This window comes from Poecile atricapillus, chromosome 5 (assembly GCF_030490865.1).
Source record: "Poecile atricapillus isolate bPoeAtr1 chromosome 5, bPoeAtr1.hap1, whole genome shotgun sequence".
NCBI lineage: Eukaryota > Metazoa > Chordata > Aves > Passeriformes > Paridae > Poecile > Poecile atricapillus.
Genome location: NC_081253.1, coordinates 21,525,685 through 21,551,933, shown reverse-complemented (window position 1 = coordinate 21,551,933; position 26,249 = coordinate 21,525,685). Strand labels below are relative to the sequence as shown.

The 26,249-nt window shown below is 36.8% G+C and overlaps 1 protein-coding gene across 8 annotated transcripts in view; it reads left to right on the top strand.

Moving 5' to 3' along the window:
* The window catches only part of ATF2 (activating transcription factor 2), a 47,563-nt gene extending 29,218 nt beyond the window's left edge, over positions 1–18,345 (top strand). For all 8 annotated transcript variants that reach the window (XM_058839685.1, XM_058839686.1, XM_058839688.1 and 5 more), the window contains 4 exons: positions 4,410–4,559; positions 6,376–6,582; positions 12,245–12,350; positions 15,690–18,345. In XM_058839685.1, the coding sequence (XP_058695668.1) occupies positions 4,410–4,559; positions 6,376–6,582; positions 12,245–12,350; positions 15,690–15,916 (690 nt within the window). In that variant the 3' untranslated portion in view covers positions 15,917–18,345. The remainder of the gene's footprint in view (positions 1–4,409; positions 4,560–6,375; positions 6,583–12,244; positions 12,351–15,689) is intronic.
* The last annotated feature ends 7,904 nt before the right edge of the window (positions 18,346–26,249 follow it).

The window sequence follows — 26,249 nt, the reverse complement described above, 5'->3', positions numbered from 1 at the left end:
CTGAAGACTTTCAAAATTGCTTTAATGTGGAATGCTTCCCTCTGTCTCCTCCTTCCCATGCAAAACTTTTTGTCACAATCTGAAAAATACCTTGCACTCAGTAGGCAAGCAGTAGACTTTTTGCAGGAGGTTTCTACTGAGAAGTGACAGAGGGCAGCTTGGCAAATGCTCAGAAACCGACATTAACTTGCTGGAGCCCGGCATGGGACCTTGTGTTCAGCAGAATTCTTCTGACCTGTCTCTCTGCATGCCGAGCTAATCAGCAAACACCTAATGAGCCTACTCTAAAGGAACAGACCCTCTCACAACCTACTTCATTTTCCTATGTTCTCTGGGGGCGGAGAGACAAGACTTCATAAGGACTGATGATGCTGCAAAGACCACAATAATGATAATTAACTTGCTGAATTTAGAAGATTATGCTGTTAATTAGTTGCAAAATAAAGATAAGTAATAGAGGAGCAGATGGTAGGATAACACCCAGGAGAAGGAGGGTTATTACTCTGATGAGCTTTTGTGGCAGATATGAAATATGGATCTGAGTTTTTCACAAATTGTTTCTGGACTATATTATCTTGTTCCTGTGAGCTCTTGATGGAATGATCTAGTCCTACCAAATTTTGACAGATGTGGTGAGGATTTGTTTTCAAGGATATACATGAATGATAAAACCTTGCTAATCAAGATTTTAAAAGCTATTAACCTGTGTGAAAATACCAGTTTTAGTTTGCCTATATCCAAATAATACCAAAAAACCATGGTTGTCATCAGGCTTCCCCACATAAAAATGCTTATATACATTTATTCTAATATATGTTTCTGTGTTCTTGACTGCTAAAAATGAGATTCTCATTGAATTTGGGGTAACTGTCTCCCTACTCAAAAGAAGCACAACATCCATATAGTACCCAGAATTATCTTTTAAAATATGAAACTTGTTAAACACACAAGCTGGAAATCATCTTGTGAGAAAATGTAAATATTCCTTGGATTTTCGCAATATGTCTGCATTTGTGGATAATTTAATACTAACTACTTTAGTTTTAATTTTTAAACTTTTTAATATGAAATTAAATCTAATTATTTCCTATTCCTATTTTCACAGTACATTACATTTAACAAGGTAATTCTCAAAAGGAGTTTGTTTACTTGAGTTTATTAATGAACAGGATATAATGTTTAAATACTAGCATTACAGTAAGTAAAGTTAAGTTAAAACTTCGTTTGCACATCCCAGTGCGAACTTAACAATTACCATCATGGGCAAAACAGACTCATCTTGAGGAAATGAATTTCATTTATTACCAGTCACATCTGAGTAGGATAATACACCCAAAGCTTAAAAACACCTTCTCCCTTTCTTCCTGGGCATTCTTCTCTACCTCCTGCCCCTCAGCAGCGCAGGGGAGAGGGGAATGGTAGCTGTGGTCATTTCCTCAGACACCTCTGCTCCTTCCTCTGCATTGGGAAGGACTCCTCTCACTCTTCACAGAATTACAGCATGGGCCAAGCTGGAAGGGACCACAGGGGTCATCCGGTCCCCTGTTCCAGCAGGGCCATCCCAGAGCACATGACACAGGATTGCAGCCGGAGAGTTCTTGCCTGTCTCCAGTGAGGGAAGCCTCACATCCTCTCTGGGAATTCTGTTCCAGTGCAGCAGCTCCTGCCAGTGCCTATTGCTCGGCACCCTGAGCAGAGCCTGGCTCCAGTCTCTTGACACCCCACCTTCAGATACTCCTGGACACTGCTGAGGTCCCCTCTCAGTCACCCCTTCACAAGGCTGAACAGGCTCTGCTCCCTCAAGCTTTCCTGGGAAGTCTGTCCTGGAGCCAGCTGCCATTGGCTCTGTCGAACAAGGAGGGAGCTTCTGGAAGCTGCTCACAGGAGTCCCCGCTGCCACTCCACCTCCACACAGAACCTTGCCATGCAAACCCAATATATGTAATTTTTGAGATGGTAACTTTTAAAACTCTCCTAGTCTGACAGCTTGAAGTAGAGCATACCCTGATTAACTGATTTGTACTTTCACTACTGTCTTGGTTAGGACTGATGAAAATTTGTCATGTCCTGCCTAACAGCAAGTTATGATAAAAGAAATACTTCTGAAGTAATTCAAGTCATAAATGAAAATACACTGCAAACAATCTTATGTTAATAATATATAGAAAGGTTATTATCATATTGCTGTTAAATACCTGCTAGTTTCTTTAAAAAAATATTTTTCTAAAAATTGACTTGGATGTGGTGTGTTTCTCTGGTAGTTCTCTAGTGGTTGTGTAGAAAATGTTACAATTTAGATACCAGAATTAGTTAGGGAGATTGTCAACTTTGCAATTGTTGCAGGTAGATCATAGAGTTCTGTTTTAGTAATTTTGGTTAGCTTGAAAACTCTTAGACTTGCTGCAGACAGGAACTGATTTTTTTTTTGTTGTTAGCTTGTTTTTCTGAGGAGAATTAGGAAGGTACAAGTCAATTCTCAAGTTTAATTAAAGTGTTAACTACCTAAGAGCTTTCAGAGTGCTGTATATACACTAAAAATTGTGGACATATCTTAAAATTTGTCATCCTGCCCTAATGCTTGCAGCTATCCTAAATTTTGATTTCTGAAGTTGAGCACTGGGGAAACCGCAGTAAATTTGGTTTGTGTAATTTTCTGAAGTATCTTTTCATTTTGGGAAACTTACAAAGTTGATACAATAAATGAGGTGAGGAAGAGCTCATTTCACTGTTGGGATTAGCTCCCAATTTTCATGTTCACTTGAATGGTTCCTATCTGGTGTAATGTGCTGGTAATTCAATCCAGAGCAATCACTGCAGAATAGACTTACTACAGAAGTCACTAGCTAAAGATTCCTCAATAGCAAGCCAGTAGAGGAGTGCTGGAGTTTTCTTGATTCTCTTTGTAGTCCTCAGTTATGATACTTACTGATGCTGGTTACATGCTACCAAATCCATGTAGTTGATGGTAACTTGCCATGTTTCAGACCTGAAAGTTTTTTATAGTTCCCACAGATGTAATCTGCAGTTTGTTCTTTTAATTGTAGCATAGGATCCAGGAAGGCCTGTCACCATGGAAGGTAGAAGAGAGCTGTTACTATATTCCAGTGACTTAATTGTTGGGAGACATTGCATGCTACAGTTTATAGAGAATATCTGCATAAATAGGTGCAAAGTTTTCTGTTTATTCTGAGCTGGCCAAATGCTGCCTCTGTAGTATTCTTAAGACATTCTAATAATGTTAGTATGTGGGCAACACTTCATTCATATTTCAAAATATGATGTTACAAGTTATCAGAATTTCCACAAACTTATGTTTAAGTCATTAATCTTTTCTTAAACTTGTATTGGATTCTTAAAAACTCTGGTGCTTGGTAGAAAAACATTTTCTAACACCATTTGTCTAGTAAGGTAAAGTCTTCAGTAAAACCAAAAAATGCATGATAAGTTGTACAGTATTCATGGAATTTTAAGAAAGGATCTGGAATTACAAGCAGTTGTATCTGCTGAAATTGAACACTTTGTCACTTAAGATTAAGAAATAGTTTTAAATAGAATGTATTATGTTACAGTTTTAATAGGTTTCACCAAAAGTTGAATGAAATATTTTTCAACAGGCAGTCAATAAAATGCTTTAAAATTTGCCATCAGGTTGTTGGTACCTCTTGGGTGTATTATATACAGCTGAACTTGCACATTACTGTTCTTTGTAGTGGCTGTGTGCAGTAAAGGAGGAACATCAAACCTTTTAGCAGTTTTTTACTGTAGAGTAGTGTGCTATAGTAGTTATCTTGCATATTTTCTACATAAATAATCTTTAAATATAACCTGAAGCTTCTTAGTATTTTGTATATCATTAAGATGTTTCAGCAAAGATCTTGGCTTTTATCTAATTATCCATAGGAAGGATTGCAGAGGTGAGTATTTGTAAAGCCCATGAATTAGCAGAGGCATAAGAAGCTATTTAAAAATGAATAGAGATAGAGAACACCAGAATTTTTAAAATGGAAAGACGCTTATGTTCTGGTTGTTACCTATTTTCCTTCATGTGTCATTGTTACTCTTCTGGTGCTACCAATTTCAGCAGCTGTTTATGGCCTTCTGCTCATCTGTTTGTGGGCACAGTTCACTACAGATGAGGCTTTCTGTTTACTTCTCCATACCATTTACCATCCTTCCCTTTCTGGGATCTTATGTAAACCTCATTGCTATTGTCATGTTTACAGAAATTAACCCCGTGTTTTTAGGTATATGCCTAGGTCACTGTTGAAAGCCTGTAAAAAGAAACAGCTGTTTAAGATTTGGAGTTCCTGTTTCCAAAGTTGAAGTAACTGCTTATATAAATGATTAATCATTCAAGTTAGCATGATAGAATATTTCTTTTATTTTTCTTCTTTATTTTCTGCTTTTAGAGATTGAAAGCAGCCTTGACCCAGCAGCACCCTCAGGTAACAAATGGAGATACTGCCAAGGGACATGCAAGTGGGTTGGTTAGGACTCAGTCAGAGGAACCACGACCACAGTCACTACAACAGCCTGCAACTTCAACAACTGAAACACCGGTATGACAACAGTGGGCACATACCTCCTACCCCCTCTTTTTATTTTACAAATACATGTATTTTTTCTATACTCTTGGTTTGTAAAATGGAGTAAAATAACAGACTCCTCTTGTAGTCAATAGCTCTATAATGATCTGTAAAATGTTTACAGATCTTACATGTTCTTAAATACTTCTAAAATCTATTATCCAAAAAACAGGTAATATCTATGCTGAAATGTAGAACTAAGTCCTGATTTCTCAAGTTTATTGATAGGAGATTCTGTGGTAGCTAAATTTTTTACAGCTGGTCAGTATATATATATATATATTTTTAAAAATAAGTGCTTCTATTTTGTGTTCTGTTGCATCTGTTTTACATTCATTATATTTTATATCATAAATGCAGTTAGAAATTGTTTTATTGCATCAGGTATCGTGCTTACGTTAATTTGCTTGAAGGATTTTTTCTGGGCTGCCACAGGAAGAGTTTCAACTGTGTCATTAAGTGTACTTCATCTCAGGCTCTGGAAGGGGTCTCTGGTTTTAGGTGCGATTTGTTGTCCTTTTGGGATGATAGATCAGAATAGGGGAGTAAAAGGCAAAACCTCTGAGTCAGACTGGAAGTGGGCGTGCTGATGGAGGAAAGATACACTTCCCGGTGAATCCTGGAGGACAGCAGCTGTTCCATTTCTAAAAACCTTTTGGAATGTGTTTTCTAAATGCTTTTAAAAATCTCGGAGTTATTTTCAGAATATGTAGCATAATATTAATTTTATAAAAGCTACACACCTGGCCCAGAACTGACAAGACTAATAACTGCAACGAAAGCCTCAGATTCTTACACTGGCCAGTATGTATCAAAACAAATGCATTTGGAACAGAAGAGGGGAAAAAAAGTGACCCATCATAAAAGGATCTCTTTCTTAAGGCTGCTGTTCCCCCATACTGCCTTGAGGCTTTTTTAAGGAATATTTTCATAATATCACATAGCAGAATTTTCAGAAGATGAAAATTGCTCTTTGATTGTTTTAGAGTTATTTTACAACTAGTATTAATCAAAAATAGCAAGTGTTTAATTCTTAAAACACTGATTTGAGTTCCCAGTGTTTTTTTTTATTCTTAGCTATTTAGAATTAATGCCAAATTGATTTGCCAGGTGATATATGTTTGGGGTTTTTAATTTAAAAATAAAACTTCCTTGCTGTGCTAGGCTGAACGCAGAGGTGCACCCGTGAATGTCATGTGAACAATTATGTTCTATCTTATCTCTTTAAAGGATTTTAAGATCGTTATATTGTTATTATATTTCATTAAATCTTTGTCTAGGGTCTGTATACAAATGTGAAATGAGTATAATATATGATTTAAAATATTGAAGTATTTTGGTAATGTCACGTAATATGGGTAGATTAAGGGAAATGGTTATTCAGTGGTGGGGAACACATCAACGAGTAGGAAATTGCTATCTGGAGATTGAGGGATCAGGGAGTCTCAGCACTGCCAGCATTTGTCAGACAGCTTCTGTGTAGTGGGCATAAGCAATTGTGTCATTTTTCAGTTGTGACTAGATGTGTGGGAAGAGTCAAAAATGGAAAATTCATTTCCTACTAAGTGTAGCTTGAAAGCTATTTTGGATTTAATATGTTAATGTAAGATGATCAGGAGTGTAAATATGGGCGAAAGTTCTAAAAACATCTCTGTAGAGTTAAATGGGCACAGCTTTCAAAAAAAAAAAGTGTGTAACCTGAATGTATTTAGGAATGCCCTGAATGCTTTTCGCAAGACATGACGACTATTTATACCAGTGCTATAGGTTAAGTCATGACTGTTTTCAGGCATCACCAGCTCAGCCTACGCCGCAAACACCAAATACAGGCGGTCGGCGAAGAAGAGCTGCCAACGAAGACCCTGATGAGAAAAGGAGAAAGTTCCTGGAGAGAAACCGGGCTGCTGCTTCCAGGTGCCGACAGAAACGGAAAGTCTGGGTGCAGTCATTGGAGAAAAAAGCTGAGGACCTGAGCTCACTAAATGGCCAGTTACAGGTATACTTTCTATTTAAAGGAAAATTTAGTAAGTTTTTTTGTTCTTACACAGTGATCCTTGATCAGTGGAGCTTAAAACTTGGCATGAAATCTGGAAAATAAATGGTTTTATAACTGGGGGCTCAGCTCAGGCTTAAAATTCAGAGCTAGTTGCATATAGCAGTAAAATTAGAGGATAAGAGCATATTCATATTTCAAGATGTGTAAATTTAAGGATCATACCCTTCTATTTTTTGTTCCATTTAAAGTAACTTTCAGACTATGATACTAAAATGACAAGATGTGTTGGAATAAACACTTATGAGCAAAGTAATAGTCTTACCTTGAACACGTCTTGCTCTTAATTTGTATCACAGCCTGGTTTAGTTTAGTAAGTTTTGGGCGTATTTCCTTTGCTTCTTTTTAACTTTTTTTCCTTTAATGTGAATGTAATGCTCGTGAAAGGTGCCAGATTGACATCAGGTGGATACTGAGGGCCTCTTTTGGCCACAGGATGGGTAAGGCAGTGGCAGTGCAAATTTTTACCACCACCACCTAAATCCTATAGAGACGAAGTGTGCTGTAAGAGGGTAGGGCCAGTGTATGTTGCAGGTCGCTTTTCCACTTCATCTGATCTCAGAAAATTGTCATGTGAATGTACTTTTCCCCCACAGAACAATCCATGACCCTTTTGTTTAAACTACTATTAAATGTTAAAGCATACTTTCCTAATGTTTTCCAGCAGCACATAAAAAGTTGGCACAAATTACTGTTTTCAAAATAACAAGTCCAAAATCTTAATTTTGAAAGTTGCTGAAAGGAAAACTATGTAATTCCTAAATGAAGCATTCATTTAGAAAATTCAGTGAGATGTATTTTGATATGTTAAAGTGTCACTTGTTTTTCTTCATCAGAGTTGTTCACTGAATCAAATTCACAGATCATCATCTTCCTATGAAAACTCACCTCTTGTGCAGTTTGGTATAGAAAACATCACCGTTTGATCAACAGAAAAGTAGGGCACGTTGAGGTTATTTTTTACCATGTAATCAAAATTATAGTGTGTCAGTCATCTTCATGTCTTCAAAAATACTCAGTATCCAGACCCTGAAATGCAAAAAGATTCCTACCAAAGCACACACTGTGAAATGCCTTCCTGTGTTCCAGGAATCATGACACTGTGCACAAGCATTACCTAAATTTCTTACAAATATGTATTTTTCTCATACCTATTCAGTCTTTAGACATATTCACTTAATGCACAGTCTTCAATTAAGTCTATTAATTACATAATTATATGTAGCACTGTAGCTTAAATAATCAAATAAAGGAGTGAAGGAGAATGAAAAAAAATCTGCCGTAATTCAGCTTTTTAGTGAAAGTAATGTTTGCTATCATGTGAACTGCCTTTCACATATATATATAAAGTTTTATAACATAAAAATAATGTAAGTACCATAAGCAAAAGGTTTCCAAGTGTTAATTCAGTAATAGTGAATTCAAGATCTTCTTACAGTCTACCAAAAGCAAAACTGTTAACTGTAAAGAACAGAATAACTTGAAAAGAAAATTGGGTATTAGAGAAATAATTACACTGTACTTTATGTGAAAACATGAATCAATCCTGTATTTCCATAATAATAACTTGATAGGCTAACACAGCCGATCAGCAGAGTGGGCAGTAATGACCCATGATTACTTCTATTTAATAGAAAATTTATTAAGTTTGGAGTTCTTCCTTAATGCAGGTTTATAAAATGTGTTTGGGTTAATAGTTCATATTTTGTTTAATGTCTAAGTGGCCTGCTCAGCTGAAGTTGCCAAGATGTCACATTTCCAAAAGCAGGTTCATACTGAAAGGCCTGCATTGCATTTCTTCATGTAGCAATTCTGACTCCTTTCAATGCTGTTACTGGCTTTCTTGTAATGTCTGTGTCAGAGATTCCAGTGTCATTGTGAAGGTTTTTAAGACTGGAAGCTCACTAACAGTATGTGTGAATTTTGAAGAGGTTTGCTTGGTTGATGTGTTTATTTTGTTCTGTAGATTTACTTCTATCGAGTTTTTCTTTAAAATGTTTGAAGGTAGCTTCATTTTTAAGCAGTATTTTTCAGATATTTGCTTAAGGGAAAATTTCCATCTATTACATCTCTAGTAACATATATATGTTAGGTAGCCTGTCTTTATTATAGGCTCTGCTGTGTAAATTTTTTTCATGCTTCCAACATTTTGAAGTTTATTTACTGTTTTGATTTTTGAGGACTGTGTTTTCTATTCATTGTTAACTTGTTTATTGATCTTAAATTTTATTCACCAGCTTGTGTGGTCTCTGTGCCTTGTACAATCCTGCAGGGTATAAGAAGGTATTGACAAATGCCCACAGTGGCTGCTGAGCCACGTTGCAGGATCAGATGCCAAAGTGCATTATATGTTCTGTATTTGGTCCCTGTTGCTTTAATAGTCTCAGAGGGTGAAGCTTTAGAAGAATGGCCTGTCTTCCTCATCAGGGCACAGTGGGTTTTCAGTGAGCAGCAGTCAAGTGATGGTTTGTACTGATGCTGCAGAAACTGTTTAGGAAGGCTAAATTATTAAAGTATGCCCATAAGTAAGGATTCTTTCCCATAGAGGAAGTTGCCCAAAAAGAAACAGGAAGAATGCTGTTTAACTCAACCACAGACAATACCCTATCCTCAGAAGTTACATTCACCTGCCTCTGATGGTACTTTGAGTTATAACATACCACGAATGTTTTCCCACACTGTGCTGATTAAGGGCTAATATGGTCCTGTGGTCCCACTATTACATCTGCATTTTGGGTGCAGGGGGGAATAGGCAGATAGATGAGAAGAATGTGTCATACACTGTGTCCTCCCTTCTTAAGAATGCAGAAGGGGAAGCATCTTTTGAAAGATGGCGTGCAGGTACAAGTCAATATGCTTTTGTCCAGAAACCTGCTTTCTCATGCTAGCACATTTTGAAATGTGGGAACATGCAAATTCTTCTCAACAGCGTGTGAGCTATATTGCATATTTCTGTAAAGAACTGTTGATGCCTGCACTTGGTTCCATCTCACTAAAGAGGGGAACCCTTCCAGTGTAAAAATTTGAAATAATCTTTCTTTGTGCCACCTTTTAAAAGTGTTTATTTCATGGGTTTCTTGGTAGCCTCCTTTCAATATGTTAACCACATAGTAAATGATCACCACACACTGACATGGTTTGAATGAGATGGAAAGATTTGCTATTGTCGCAAGCAATATAATTAACTACAATGTGTATAAGAATGGGTTCTGAACAGCCCCCCTTTACCAGTTTGAAGTGGTTCTTACTGGTAATATGTAAATGGCAGCCATAGATTGCCTTTCTGTGGCATTCCCCATCCATGTGTTTAGCAGACAGCTCTGTTCTAGTGTCACGAGTGGCGTGTGCATTGTATATAGCACTGTTGGCACAAGTGTTCCTGTTACGGAATATACAGCTACCACTGTTCTAGAGATTACCTCAGTCTCTTTTATATAGGAATTTATAGGAATTTAAATAGGCTGATTTGTGTTTTTCAAGTTTGCCTTAATGTAAGATATTTGCTTTTTGTATTATCAGTCTTATTTTGTATTGTCAGTCTTAATATTTTTAATACAGCTGACATTGATCTATAAACTCTTACAAAATTTTTTCATAAACATATAATTTTACTTCCACAGATGAACAGCCACTTCATACTTACATACGTATATACATACTTTATATACTTTGTATGTAAAATTCTTCCTTAAAATGTGGGAGATAAGATAGAAAATTTCTGCAAACCTTTTCCTGATTGCCAGAGTTCCTTTGAGCTAACAGAACTATATTTCATAGTCTTGAACACTGTTGCTTCTGTAGGTTATCAAGTGTCTCAAAACTGCATCAGTGTGTTTTTTTTCTACCCAACCTGTGTCAGTTCTGTGCAGCTGCCTGCATGGTATCAAGATTTGTGGCTCCTCAGTAAATAACATGGTGAACTAAGGGCAGACAGCTGCAGGCAGTAGTCCTGTGCTTTCTTAACAGCCTAAGGTTTCAGGACGTGCAATGCCAGCTGGTAGAGAATTTGTGGGGCTTTTGGTTGGGTTTCTTTCATTGCAAACCTTTTTGTTTGCAGTCACATTGTATTTCATTATAAATGTCTGTGAAGTCAGATTTTTGGCATCTTTCAGCTTTTGCTTTTAATAAAAATTTCTAAAGGGTATTCTATGCATAAAAGGACTGAGTAAAAAAGGAGACCTTAAGATGATTTTGCAGGTATAAAGGCTTGAAATTTGTTGTTGTCTAAATGAAGACAGAAAACACAAAACAGGAGCTTTTCTTTGATAGTCTGATATTTTAGTTACTTTGTGTAATTAAACCTAGTAAGTTCTGTTCTGGAAGAATTGTTTTCTTTTAGAATTCTTTAACTTGTAATTCATCTCATCTCTGGCTGCATTGCTTTATTCCTTGCTTGCAAGTAAATAGGTTGACTTTCTTGTAGTTTATTTTGCAGATAATTTCAGGTGCAATCTAGTTTTCCTCTGTTGTTTTTTTTTCTTAAACTTGCTCCTAAATTCATAAACATAAGCATTTACTAAATAATTATGTCATGTGTAGTATTTTACAATAATATGCAAAGGTTCTTATACTTGAAGTAACTTCAAGTGTTAATAGAAAAGATTTATATTCAAAATAAAATAACCCATGAAAAACACGTATTGTGTCCAGATACGGGGATCACAAAGCATTACAGATAATTTGATTCATAAATATTTTTCTACTCTGCAAAGTATAAGTGGGTCTATCAAAATGCCATACCATTCTTAATTTGGATTGTCAGATGTAATGCAGCTGCGTAGCTCTCCTCATCTCTAGACACCAAGCTGCTTTCCAGGGAAGGTAAGTGTTGCTGTCCTCCAGTTTACAAATGGGGAAGGTGAAGCACGAAGCAGTGAAATGACCTTGCTCAAGGTCACCCAATAGTGGAAAGGCACAGTCTGGAAATGAACCCAGGCACTGGATTGTGCAGGTGCTGTCTCTTAGATTGTGCTCTGCTTTAGCGACACAAGCTGACATCTCCGGATTTTGTCATTATTATCAATGATCCCTTCAGAGAACATGTTTATGTATGGCTGCCAAAATAAAAAGCAGTCTGGAGATCAACCAATATTTGCTGAATTATTTTCCAGTATGTGAGATTTTCTTTTTTGAAGTCTAAGTATAAATAGAGTCACCAAGAAATTATTCTGCATTTGCTTTTTGGATTTTCTTTTATGTTTTTCCCTTTTTTAATGTTTGCTGTGACATCTGTTAAAATGTGTGTAGCTAAATGTAGGTTTATTCTGATTAAAATTCATCACAAAACCTTCCAGAAGAGTCTCACAGTAGCTGGATCATGTGAATGAGACTATATGTAGACTCTGCATCTGCAAACAGAAAAACATATGTTGTATTTAAAAAAAAACAAAAAAACCCAAGCATTTCCCAGTTAATGTAACAAAACTAGCTAAGTTTCAGCTAATATTTGCATTTTCTAAGATAAAATAAATATATACTGAATGGAAACTTCTTGTATTTCAGCTACCCCTAAATGAACAACTAAAAACCCTATAAAACTTAATGCTTACCTTCAAAACGTGTGTAGTTTGAGCCTGGTAAAGTACATAACTTTCTTCTCCTTTAGAATGAAGTCACCCTGCTGAGAAATGAAGTGGCACAGCTGAAACAGCTTCTTCTGGCTCATAAAGATTGCCCTGTAACTGCCATGCAGAAGAAATCTGGCTATCATAGTGAGTAATGTTCCATTACCTATAGCCTGAGGCTGCATCAATGAAATACTGCCAAAATGAACTGAATGAACATTAAAATTGAGAAGTGCAGTTCTAATATAACATATATTACATTAAAGAGTGCTCTTTTTTTTAAGTTATTGGAAAACAGGAATTAATACATTTTATTTAAAAATATATGTTTAAGTCAAAATTAAATTGTTGCATAACACTGTAAGGTTTATGTTGGTTTAATGAATGCATATGATAATTAGCATTTAAGGACTATCTGTTACTACACCTGCTTTGGAAAATATAATTAAAGTATTAAGAGCACATGATAAATCATTTCTTATACTTTATCGTAGCCTAACACAGTGAAAGGTCCTTGTGGGTGTTTTTCCTTCATTGTAATGAGATTTCAGTAGAGGTACTATAACAGCTGTCCTCATTTACCATAACATCCAGGATCAGTTGAGCCATTAAAATAATCAGATGCAGGTTCATGGCTCCTACTGTACAATGTCTTCTAGATTGTTTTGATATCCACATTAAGTGACTGCTTTTCTGTAGAGAGGATGTTTTTAAAAACAGTTCTAGTTTGGAGGGAATACTCACACTGTCAATACCAATATTTTCTAATCCATATTTTTATTTTAAGTTGTTCTATTGACTTTTCATCCTTCCAGCATTTTAAAGGTTAATTATGCTTTCCTGACTTGTAGCTTCCTTTTTGGCTGTGATACACAGTGCCAGAACCAGCTGCTGCTGCTGTAGAATAAATGGCCAATTTTGTCCATTGTACACAAATTTGTTACAAATAACTGAGCTGGGAATGCATTAGGCAACATTCATAATATATAACCCACAGCTTTCGTTTTTATGATTTAGTGATATTTCAAGATATTTGTAAATGTGAAGATTGTTTCTGCCATATGTAGCCACTTCATTTTAATTTGCCAGTGTCAGTAATTCAGGAGAATAAAGGAACATTTTGTACTGCATGCAAACAGATCCTCAGGTGCTTGCGATAAAACTTAATAGCCACCATCTTTACTTGTAGTCATTGTAAGCAATTTCATCAGAATGGGCAATATTTTTTAATTTAAAAGATTCAGGAGATTTAGCAACTCTGTATTGCCATATATATTTAGAATACTGATTTTGTCAGTTCTGAGCTTATAAATCTTGGTCCTTTGATCTCCAGTCATTTTGACAAGACAGAAAATAGCATCTTGGAGTAAATTGGAACAGTATAGAAATACGTTTGGGATTTATATTAACAATGATTGCTGCAGGGATGAGGCCATTATGGCTCCCATCTGACAGAACAACATAATTTCATACAGAAGCTACTAGGGGATAACATTATGCATGCAAGGTTTTTAACAAAAAAAACCCAAACAAACAAACAAAAAAAAACAACCCACACACAAAGGACAAACCATAGGTTTCTTGAATTTTGATGTTTTGAGGATTCATGTGCCTGAATTGGGATGTAAAACATTTCATCGTAAGTCATGAACTGTCAAAGTGATTCCATGCCAAGGATTTCTTTGTTGAAGGATTAGTGAATGGCCTGTCTAGTAGTGCTTGTTTTCAGCCTTCAGTAAAGTACTATAATGCTTCTGATTTAGTAAAGAGTACAGAATGAGTCAGACATAAAATACTAATCAGTGGCAAAAACCTACATTTTAGAAAAAAATAGTATTATGCAAGGCAATTGGAAGCATAGCTGAGTTTCTTGGAAAGTCTGTTGGAAGTAAAAGCTTAACATGAATGATAGCTGTAATGTCATCCCTCTGAAAGGATTTTATCACATTATCTGTGCATGAATATTGTTAGGAATGCATGTTGGCTAAGTGACATACCCACAGTATGGTTTATGAGAGAAAAAAAACCAGTTTCAGTCAATATGTTAATGAAAATGGTGTTCCTATAAAGTACATTTAAATTAACATGTTACATTCATCAAATAATCAGTTGAATTGCTTCAAAAATGTTGTGAGTTGTTTAAAAGTCTTGTCTCTGGAAGAAATTGAAGACCCCAGCTTAAAGAGCTCCTAGAGTGCTGAGTATTGTGCACTGCATAGACCACATTTTTAGCACCAAAGTCCACAATCTGATGGCTTTTCATACATTATGCTCTTAAATAGGAAAAAATAATCTATCATTTGGCCTTTACTTTTACATGTATTTTTTGATCTTTTGTATTTCCCAGACACATTTTTTTTTCCTCAATCCAATTTCAAGCAAATCTGAAAGGGATTGCAAAGACAAGACTAGAGAAGATCAAATTTTGTTCCATTGCTTTGTCCCAAGCAATACTTCATGCCTGCTTCTGGCTATGTTTGTGTCACAATAGTCAGTAGTAAGTTTAAAAGGGAATTCCAGTGTTCCACCTGGAAACTGGTTTTGGTCAGTTTATAAAACTGGTGTGAAAAGTACTTGAAAACATTAAGTAGCACAAAGTGATGAAAAAAAAGTTATAATGATATTCAGCACTAGTATTTCTATTTTTGAGTGAAAAACAGAAGGATAATTTTCTGTTCTTGGTTTTTTAGTTTTGTACTCAGCTTTTAGTTTGGCAGTGTTTGCATAATACCTTGGCTAACTCCTGCAGCTCTGGAAAAAAGGATGATTAGCATGGCTAGAATGTCTGTGCAAGAAGAACATTTTAAGTCATGATCATTTTGGAAATTCTTTAATTTTTTTAACCTGCTTACCCTCTGTCATTGGAAAAAACTATGTAATTCTGTGGCTAATTCACTTTGGTTTTGTGGAGAACACCTGAAATACTCTGAAAATATTTTTAAAAGCAGTTTTAACCATTTTAAAACCTATAGAGAGGCATTTGTAAAGTTATGGAACTTCACTCTGTTAAAAGAACGGGGGCTGAAAACTTGCGTAAGTATTGTCCAGCAAATATAGTGGTGTAAGTAATATCTTTTCAGATGTCATACTCATGATCACAAATTTTATTACTGAATGTAGAATTATTCTTGTTTGATTACTAAGCAGACACAATAAATAGCATTTTTTAGTCTGTGAATAATGCTTACTGATGTGAACATGCATCATTAGAATTAGGCATAACACCCGCTGTCTGATTTACTAGGCAGGAAATTTTAATCATGGCTTTGAAGACATGAAAATGTTCTGGTTTCCTGACTAGTCCATACTGCAGTCCAGTTTTTATGCTTACAATGTAGTATTTTTTTTTAAATTGAAATAAGCATGTTTTGCAATTTGCACTGCATTACAACATGAATTTTAGTTGTTGAGGGCTGATTGCTGTTATGGGGATGAGGTGGCGTGCATTCCGGGGACAGAATAAATAAAGGGATTGTTCTTGTTCAGCTGCAGATAAGGATGACAGCTCGGAAGACATCTCTGTGCCCAGCAGCCCGCACACGGAAGCGATCCAGCACAGCTCTGTCAGCACTTCCAACGGTGTCAGCTCCACGTCCAAGGCGGAGGCGGTGGCCACCTCGGTGCTCACGCAGATGGCGGACCAGAGCACGGAGCCCGTGCTGTCCCAGATCGTCCTGGCGCCTCCCTCCCAGGCCCAGCCATCAGGAAGTTGATTAAAAACTTACGTTGCATCAGTTCCTTAGATACACATCTGTGACTTTAAAGGGAAACCAACAACAGACCAGTCTCCATCTAGGAGAAATTGTAGCTTAAATTTTTAAAAATCCAACTTAAATTTGGCTTTAATGATTGGCAGGTGGAAATAAGACAGAACACCAGTTCTAGTCTCTTTGCAAAAGACTTTTTTTTTTTAAGTATTAGTTATACTAGTTATTTTTTGTGCTTAATGTGTAAAGTGTGTGTACAGTACAATGTGGTTTATTTCATTTTTAATTTGGTATTATTTTAACAAACATTGGGGTGAATTACTGAAGGTCATCCCCAAGACTGTGATAGGAATATTATGTGACATTTTTATACCAAAGTTCTGCATAGTCCCTATTGACTTTGTAAAGTTAGCAAGGTCATAAAGCACTAGGCAAGAGAAAGACAGTAACAGTAAATTTGCTTTTAGTCTTTTTGCCTTTTTGTTGTTTTGCACATTATGAGAGGAAGAACATTGGAAGAAAAACATTTGGGTTTTTTATGTATAGCATTTTGGTTGGCTTTTAACTGTTGGGGTTTTTAATTTGTTTAATAGGGCCAGTACAGTATATGAGATACAGTACTTATGCACATACCAATCCTAGATGAGGATCATTACTAAATAGATTTGATTCTTTTTTTTTTTTTTTTAATGGATGTCAAGTGTTTTTTTTCCCACTACCAACACTTGATTCTGGTGGGAGGAGAGCTTTAATTCTCCAGTCAGAATAGATATCTGAAACCACCCCTTGTTGCTAGGCTGAAACCAGTAAGCATATTGTAAAATACAGGGTTATCTAATATGGAGTACTTGTTATTCCAAAGTAGGCTGATATTTTGTGGATTTTTGAGTCGCAGACTAAGGAGTTTACTCATGATTTTGGATGCCAGAAAAGCCTAAAATCCTTCTTCAGACAACTCGACTTTTTTTTGTCATTGTCTTGTATTTGCAAGCTAACTTGTACTTAATTCTTGTGTAAGCACTGTCATCTTTTAGTAGCAAAAATTTTGATACCTTTCTTGTGGAAAAAAAAAAATCAGTATCTACCGTATCTTGGAAACAATGTAATTATAATGTGGTGTGTGTGGTGTGTGTGTGAGAATGGTTCAGTAGTTAATGCCAGCAGTCTTTTGCTTGAATGTTTAAAGATGCCTTCAATGTGATGCTGGCTGATAGGTGATTGCAGTTTTAAAATGTTATTTACTGTGCGAACTTGGATAACTAACATTCCATGATGTAGTTTGTTTCTGATGAGATGATTGTAGGTACACTTTTTCTCATTATCCAATCATCTGTAGGATATTGAGTTTTTTAAATGTGCCATTATCTATTTTGATTCTGTACTCATGTTCAAAATACAGTACAATATTTTACAATAGATTAAGTTGTTTTAAAAAAAGTAGATGTGTGCTTTCAGGTCGGAAACTTTGTATAATAGCAAAAACAGATGCATAGTAGCAACTGGCAGTAAAGCAGGATTCCATTATGTATATAACAAAGATTTAATGCATTTATAATGGGTTGTGTAGTTCATTTGCTCTTCCTTCTCCACACTATACCATGCGTTTTTAAGTGTCAGTGCCATCAAGTTTCTATTTGGTTCAGTTTTAAATCTAAAAATGTAATTGATCCACAGAAAAATATAATTTCTGCAATATATATACAACCATACTGTAATGAAAACTGGACAAAGAAGTATCTAAGTCATATATGTATCATTGCAGGGCTTTAAGCATGAAAATATTAGGGATTCTAAATATTTTGTATTTTAAAACTAAGAAAGTTGTGTTGATAACCTCATGTGTTTACAAGTCTTGCTTTCCCAATTTCAAGATAAAAAGCTGTAACAGTTACTGAACGTTTCCAGGATGGTTAAATACAATGGACCTCTTGCGAGAAAGAAATTAATTGCAAAGGCACAAAATGTGAATTCTGCAAGAAAGCTCTACAGTCACTTTTCATTGTAGTTTTGGTGGACTAGATGCGGCCTCATTGATTATACTATAATTTGCTCTCCTAAACACAAAGGCTTTTAAATCATATAAGTGGAGTTTTTTTTATAACAAAACTGTTGCGCTTGTAAAATAAGTCTACATAAGTGTATAGGAGATGTGTAAACAGTTACTGATTTTAACAGTGGGGCTGGAAAAAGAACCATTAAAATCTGTGTTCAGCAAATAGAGAAAAGGTATTAGCCGTACTACCATGGATTCCGTTTTGAGACGTTGTCACACTACTTCTGTACTTAGCATTTTGGGTCTTTACATTTGACATGTTTCACAAACTGTACTGTTTTCTTTTATGTGCAGTTTGCATGAGTAAATCATCAAAGAGAATAAAATCTATCTTTAAGTTATGTTCCTATTTTAATGAAATTATAATTGTTCTAAAAGGCAGCACTGTCTTCAGACTTATTTCTTCATCCTTGTAATTACCAGCGTTTTTCTGGAAGTCATGATTGTAATGTCAAAGTAGTGTTATGTAAATGAGAACACGTATGTTTCTTGAGAAAATAAGGCAAATACCGTTGCTCTGCAGCTGAGCTCCAGCAGCTTCTGGGGAACAAGCATTGTATCATTAGTTCCAGGAGCCCAAGGTAATTCACAGATAAATGAGTTCATAAACATAGCTTGGTGATCCCAGATGTTGCTCAGCCATTCCTGGTTGCCCTGAGTTCCACAAAAGCACTGTGTATAATCAGAATTTCCACCTAACTTCAGTTGTTTCAATCTTATTTCAGTATACATGAAGCCAGAAATAACAGCTGTAATCAAATGAATGGTTCACAGCTGTACTTTCAAAGGTTCAGGAAAAATCATGCCCTCACACCTGATGTTTAGAATAGTGAAAATGGTTTGGGCTTATTTATGGATGCTGGAAACATGCATGGCATGGCACATTCTGTTACCATTTAAAAAGCTCGTGCCAGAACCCCAATACAGAGGCTTTGGAGGAAACAAAAGGGTGAAGTTCCTGTGTGTCTGCATTTGTTCCCTGTATGGACCAAACGAAGTTAAGCTGCACACAACTTTTTAACCCAATGTGAGAAAACTCTGTGAGGCCTCCCTTGTTTCATTAAGTTCTTGTGTTCTGACTATGAGTTGTGCTTGTGGTTCCAAGGGAACAACAAAAGGCTGTATAACAGGGGTACTTTAGGGCAAGTGGTGTGAGGGGTGGAGAACCAGCCCACTCCTTAATGTCTATGCTGTAAAAAGACTCAGGTTTATATCTTAACTACTCAATCTAAGTAAGGGGTTTTTTTCTGTTTACAGTGGTAAGAGAGGCTGGGCAAAGGAAGATACTACACCAGGAGGAGATGACAGAAGTGTGGGATGAGCAGTGATTTCAGCTACCTGAATTACAGGAGTAATTTGCTTAGAAACAGACACAAACATTTTAATTGGTCATCATAAATGATAATGAGGAGAAAGCATAGTGAAATTAAGTGCATCCTAATAAAGTAAGGTATGTTAAATTGCTCTGAAGGAAACTTGAGCAATGCTTCTTGACATGATTAATATACTCATGACAATGTGTCTAATGAAGGCTGTTTGCATTTATATGCTGCCTGTTGCTTCCCTCAGTAGAGACGTAATTGGCACTGTGCACATTTACACTGCAGAACAGTCAGTGTAAGATTGGCTTGCAGTAGCCTTTAGATTTGTTTTTAACCATTGTATCAAAAGTAACACTGGTAACTGGTATGATTTATTTAGCACGTGTAATGCTGTATGGGATTGGTTTGGACAATTTTATCATGAAATAGTCAAAGTTTCGTATTCTTCAATGGTAACTCTCCTTTTAATTTTAAGGGTTAATGTGACTTTTTTTTCCTTTCTATTTTTTTACCCCTTCCTTTATTGAATGAAGGATCATGACCTTTCTTTTTCTTTACTTTCTTCCTCTTCAAAATATTTTTCTTTGTGTGATGAGCCCCATAAAGTGCTTATATATTCAGTGTGGAATTCTTTCTTTTTTTGTATTGCATCCTCCTTGATTGTCTTAACCCTCTGTAGCAAACTTTCTAGAAGTTAGAAGTCAGAAAAGGAATTTCTGCACACCATACCTTGTCTTCAGCTAAAATAGATCTGAGAAACTTATGTTATCTTGATATTTACATCTTCCTAAACTAAGATAAATTATATATGTTTAGGTATGGACATAGTTCTGTGTATTACAAAAGATTTCATTATAGATGCTATGCACAACTAATGAGTGTAGGTTGTATGCTGATGGCAAAGTGCAATCCCCTCCAAAAAAGCTTTTGAATTCCTAGGTGAGGGGTGAGTTATCTAGTCACATGGCTGTCAATAGAACAAGAAGATACATCAACTTGATCCAGTTTCTGTAATTACTGGGTTTTGCTCAAAATCTTTATCCCTCTTCTATTACCATTTTCTATAATGATGTGTATTGTTATAGGCACTTTATCCTATTCATTTTTGGAGGAAGAGGCACAGGAGAGGAGGTTCTTAAGTTTTTAGATAAACTACCTGTAAATTTAATCAGTGATGAATCATTAATCAGAAATGTGTTGTGAAATCATTATGCAAGGACATTTATTATTTTTAGTCCCTAAATAAAGAGAGCAGCTTAAGCTGCATAGACTGACTAGAAATGATAACAAGCACAGAAGTTGTAGAACAGCTGGAAGCAAAGAAAAGGAGTCATGCTTCTAGGAACTCTTCTGTGGTTTTAATACCAATAGCAGAACCGGAGCAGGGAAGAGAGTGGGCAGTGTTTGTAACCATCTTGGGCAGCAGGGCCTGGTGATATTCAATTTGCAATTAAGGAGCTTAAAGGAGAGTAGTCTGGCTTAGGGAGAACTGTCAGTGCTGGGCTGAGGTGAGCTTCAGGGATGAGGGCACTTCCAGGGAGAACTTTCAGGTAGAGAAAAGGTGAGAGCACTTTCAGGGAGAAACAGGATTGCAGGTAGGCATGTTTCCTCACCCCACTCTTGCCTGTGGCTATCTCAATACTTCAGAGTACAAACATGATCTATTACAACTCCATTTCACACCATCTGTGCCCAGGTGGATGGAATGTGCTGAAAGCTGGTCTGATGGCTGTGTTTAGCTACCTGAAATATTAAAGTTAAGGTCTATTTTTTTCCTACTGCCTAAAATGTTCCTGCTCTCATTTTGCTGCAAGCTAGTACTGGCACGGTCCATGAATAGTATTTCCCTCCTTTTAGCTGAATCCCTTGTTCTAGACCATTACAGGAGGCAAAAGTACTGCCTTTGAGAAAGAACCCAGCTGCTGCATTTTATTAATGGAATGATTGCATAAAGCCTATTGCTTATGTTTAAAAAGAAAACGGGGAAATATATCTGTCCTACATCTGGGATTCTAATCAGGAGAAAAAGGAGATGAGCAAGGAGAGAATGAGCCCACTGCCTTAGCAGCAAACAAAATAAACTGCCCTGAATAAATTGAGAAAATGAAACTGAGGGGGAAAATGTCTGCACCAAGAAGGTGCTGCATTTCACTGCTCAATTATAGCAGCCCTTTCCTCTGACACAAAGATGTGTTCTGTGAAGACCTGTTTCTTCCAAATGTTTACAGTGATGTTGGATGATCTCACTTGAGGTAAGTAGTATAAACATCCTGTTATTCATAATGCGATGTTGAGAAAGATACTCTTAAAGGTGATATAATGTATAGTTCAGTCATTCTGGCTGCCTGTAAAATGCCAAGAGACTTTACAGTCAGCCTGGCTATGATTAGAAAACAAGCAAAAGACTAATATTTCAGTTTTCTTGCTTTCTGTCCTTTCTTTTGACAGAATTGCTGTAAAGGGCTAATGATTTGTTCTGAAAAAATATATAATCTTGTAAATACCGAGGAGATGCTGTATATTTCAATGGATGACATTTTGAGCACTTGCTCATTTTGTTGACTATTTAATGACTCTTAAGCTATTAAGTTTACAATTTATTACTTGAATACATATATGCATATGTAAAATATTTCTTTATCGTGTATCCTGTACAACCATTTACCCAAACTTTTTAGAGTCCTGATTATAAAAGGACTTTTTTCTTCTCTAAATTATGCAGCACATTTTTGAATGCCGTGTAGGAAGGTTGCTGCCCATAGCGCCTTGAGCTCTGTTCCCAGTCACCTTACAACCAGAATGCTGTTTCTGAGCTGACAGCAGGGTTGTGTTTGTCACATATGGCACAGCATTGGTTTCTTGGGATGGAAACACATTATACTGACTTCAATGCTTCTCTTATATTGTAAGTACCAGTTTGTTATATGAATTCTGTACTTTTCCTGCTTACAAAGATCTGGCAAAGTTCTTTTGTTTCAAGAAAGAAACTCACAATCTTTACCCACTCTTGTAATTTCACGTCTAGCTTAGGTTTTGTTGTTTTCACATATTGGATAAGGGCACACACCCCTCCTTCATGGAACTGCACTTTATAATGTGCCAGGCACTCAGACATACTCTGGAGAGTGCATAAATCCCACAGGTCTTGTCTGTGGAAGAAAATGTCACCCCTTTGTCAGTTAGATTGTTACAAACTTCAACAGATTGAGAACTTTGGGTTTGTTATGTCTACCGATTTATTCTGGTCCAGTTTATGTTGCTGGAGAAAAGTACTAAATTTAAACTAGAAAAAAGTGCAGGTATGTAATTACTAAAACTATATAAAGCTGATTAAAGTGTTGCAGCACACAATTTCTTAAAATATTTGACTTAAAGCAGCTTTTCTGCATTAACAACTTCAAAGAAGCTAGTGCCTGTTTTATGAAGAGGTGAGGATTAATTTTATCTTAGTGAAGTAAGGTTTCTTCTATAATGAGTCTTTTCCAAGCAAGTATGAGAGCAGGATTTGTTTTAGCCACTGCTAGTGACCATTAATGCTTCTGTCAGTAACCATAATTTAGTCAAAGAAAATTTGAGCAGTGTACAGACTTGCTGTCACCATCATGTAGTCTCCTTAGTCCTGCTGCAGAGTAGGGGAAATACTCCTGCTTGGTTTAATCTGACACAGAGGTTTACAGATTCCAAACAATGTCATATTAAACAATGCCACCTACATGTCACCCCAGCTTGTACCCAGCAGAGCTTCATTGCACCACTGGGTATGATACATTGTACCCTGCAGAGATTAAAAACGTAAATCATCACAGCTTGTACAAGCTGAAACTAAAATGAAACACTGAAAAATATAATATTAATAAGTGAATATTATTAAATTATTATTTCATAATAAGAAAATTGTACAAGCTCTCTTCCTGAATGGAAAGTCTTTTTTATACTGCAATCTGTTTTAAGAGTTTATCCAAAAATAACACAGGAAATAATGTATATAGTTACTGGAGCAAGGCATTTCTGGCAGATTTCCATGGCATGCTCAGAGTCTGTGACTTGGCCTACATTTGTCTTTCATTTAAAGTGTGGAAGAGATTTTTGGTAAGTGCTGACAACAGCTCAAACCCCTATCTACTGAGCAGAGGGTTGAAGAATCACAAGCTATAGTTAAATAAATGGGGTTTATCAATCTGCAAATGAAATGTTGCTATAAGTACAAGACAATGGATAATAAATTATTAACTGAAAGAGGTAAGTAATTCTGTTTCGTACTGTTCCCTTCTGTTTGTAACAAATAATTCCAAACCTGTGAGTTTCTAATTTCTCAGGAACAAAATGCCATCTAGTGGCAACTACTGGATATTTTGAGGAAATACTTACTTTATATTGACATCAAGTTTTCATATTTTTTTCCCAGTATTCTACACTTTATAGCACATTAAGGTTTTGAGAAAAGAAGAGTTCAAGGGAAGGTACAGTCCCCCCACGCTGGTCCAGCAGCCCAGCTACTTGGGAGCTTTTTTTCTGCCTCTGCAGCTGGACTAAGGCAGGTCAGGGAGGCTTCCCCTGCCAAGGGTTGGATAAAATTTCATACCTAATTGTTAGGCCACACCTTACTGTTACTTGATACTAAAATACAATTTAGCCATCGCTGTATGAAAAGAGCTGAAAGCTACCTCTGCTTCACTGATTGCTCATCTGTCTCTCCTGGTAGGAGGCTTTTCCCTCTGGCTTGTCCTTCTCCGAGGAGCTCAGGGGAAGCAATCCCTTCTGCTCTTCTAATGAATTACCAGGCAATGGTATAAGCTTCTCCATGACATAGTTTGCCTCCTTGACTCTGCAAAGTAGAATATAAGCTCTAAAAAAATAAACAAAACTAAAATTTGGCTTCTAGAATAGACTCCAGGAAAAGTAATTGCCATGAAGAGACAGTTTTAGAGCTGAATAACAGACTTTATTTGTACAGCAAAAAATAAATAATAAAAATAAAACCTTATGGTTCTATTTAAATATATTTGTAGATATAAATGGGGTATAGGAGCCTGTATATGAGCCCACTGATGGAGGTAGTCTGGCTTTATTCATGGAGCTGACTGAAGAGAGCTCTGCAGCATTTCACCTTTCTGTGGGTTTACACTTTATTGTGATGGGGGTTGTGGTGTTGTTCATGGATCTGCTTTCTCCATGCATTGTTTGAATTCCTGCATCTGCTGGTCCATGTTGCCCTATTCCATTGCACGATGCTGGCAGCAGCAGCAGTTGCCAGGCTGTAATCAGTCTCTGAGATGTGTTCTGCAGGCTGGTGCAGAAATCTAATCTGTCCCACTGACGTCACTGTAGAAGTCTCTAAAGATGGCGTGACATCGGTTTGGTGGGCTGGGAAGGAGTTTGTGGATGGATAAGGAAGTCCTTAACCTTGACTCTTGTTTTGTATGGTATTTGAAGTAAACTGCAGCAGACTGAAGTGTCTGATTAACGAGGGCACTCACAGCACAGGTCATTAAAAGGGTCATCTGAGAGTTTGGGCTGCTCTGTGGTCACTGCTGTTGCTGTGATGCAGCACTTGTGCACTTATGTGTCTCTCTAGAGTGCTGCTGGTTATTCTCCTAGACACAGGCATTGGCCAACAGCCAGTGCAGCTATGGAGAAAGAGGAGGGAGAAGAAACAGGACTAGAGCAGCGCTGGCTTAGTGGGAGTAAATTGTCATGGAAGCACATTTAGGTAGGCAGAACAAGAGGAGTTTGGGCAGCACTGGCAAATGCAGTCTGAAAAGCACCAAGAAATCTGTCTTGTTTGTGCATGCTAAAAATAGATGAGGAAATCCCTAGATCTGGGACAATTTCTTAAAGCTAGAATAGTGGCTTTCTCTGAGAAACAACTGCAGTCTTGCAGCTGTTGCAGCTGCATCTGCCCTTCACTCTCAAGTTTTCAGAGCAGCAGGACACTTTAGGGAAGTTATGAATCTCCACAATCAGAAGGAAGGCATTCAGTTGTGCACACAGTAAAGAAATCTTATGAGCAAGTAACCCTGCGATCAAACCTTGAAACAAAGGAGGAAGAATAGGGAAAATAACTGATCAGTAACAATCCACCTGAAATTTGCATCTGTTTCTGAAGCTGTTTAACTCCATACAAAAACAACTGAAATAGAATATAGTGCCTACACAATGCTTTTTATTCCTTCATAGAGCTGGGCAGAATGCAGGCAATGTGACTGCCAGTGTTTTAGTGAGATTTTTGTCTTTATATGGCTAATGGTTATATGCTGTAAGGAGGAAATTATTTTAATGCTATATAACATTATAATCTGGATTATTGCTTTTTATTTGAGCACTCAGACAATAAACTAATTGGATTTTTTTGGCCCTTGTTACCCTAGAACAGTTTAAGAGACTTGTCATGAAAACGCATCCATGTGGGAGCAGAAAGGAGAGCAGTTTTCCCATGGGGGGTCCAACAAGCTGTTTTCTGACAACAGCAAAGTGGCAGCTGAAATGTTGTTGCAATGCCCACAGAAATGGTGAGGGCCTGGGTCCCTCCTCTCCTGCAATATTGCACAGGGTTTGCCAAAGAGCTTTGCTCGGTTGTGGCTTTTCAAAACGTATTTTCTTGACTTACTGGCCTTTAAGAAAAAAAGGAAAAAACAAACCCAACCCTCTTTGGAAAGTGCTTCCCTTACCAGTGACTTGTTGGTGCAGATAAACACTGAATTCTAAAGTCATTGTGTTTGCATTGAAAGCATTGGTATCATATCTCTGTGTAGAAAACCACTAGAAACTGAGTGTTAGAAAGACTCAGCCAGGAATTAGTTTCCTGTATATCTGCTTGATTGAGGATTGCATAATTTTACAGTTGAATACATGAGGTTGAATTCTAGATCTGAGCTTGGTGTGGTGATGTGCCAGTCAGGTTGCAAGATCAGTTATCTCCGATTTTGTTTAAAATCAAACTTCTGCTTGTGCAGCTGAAAAGCTG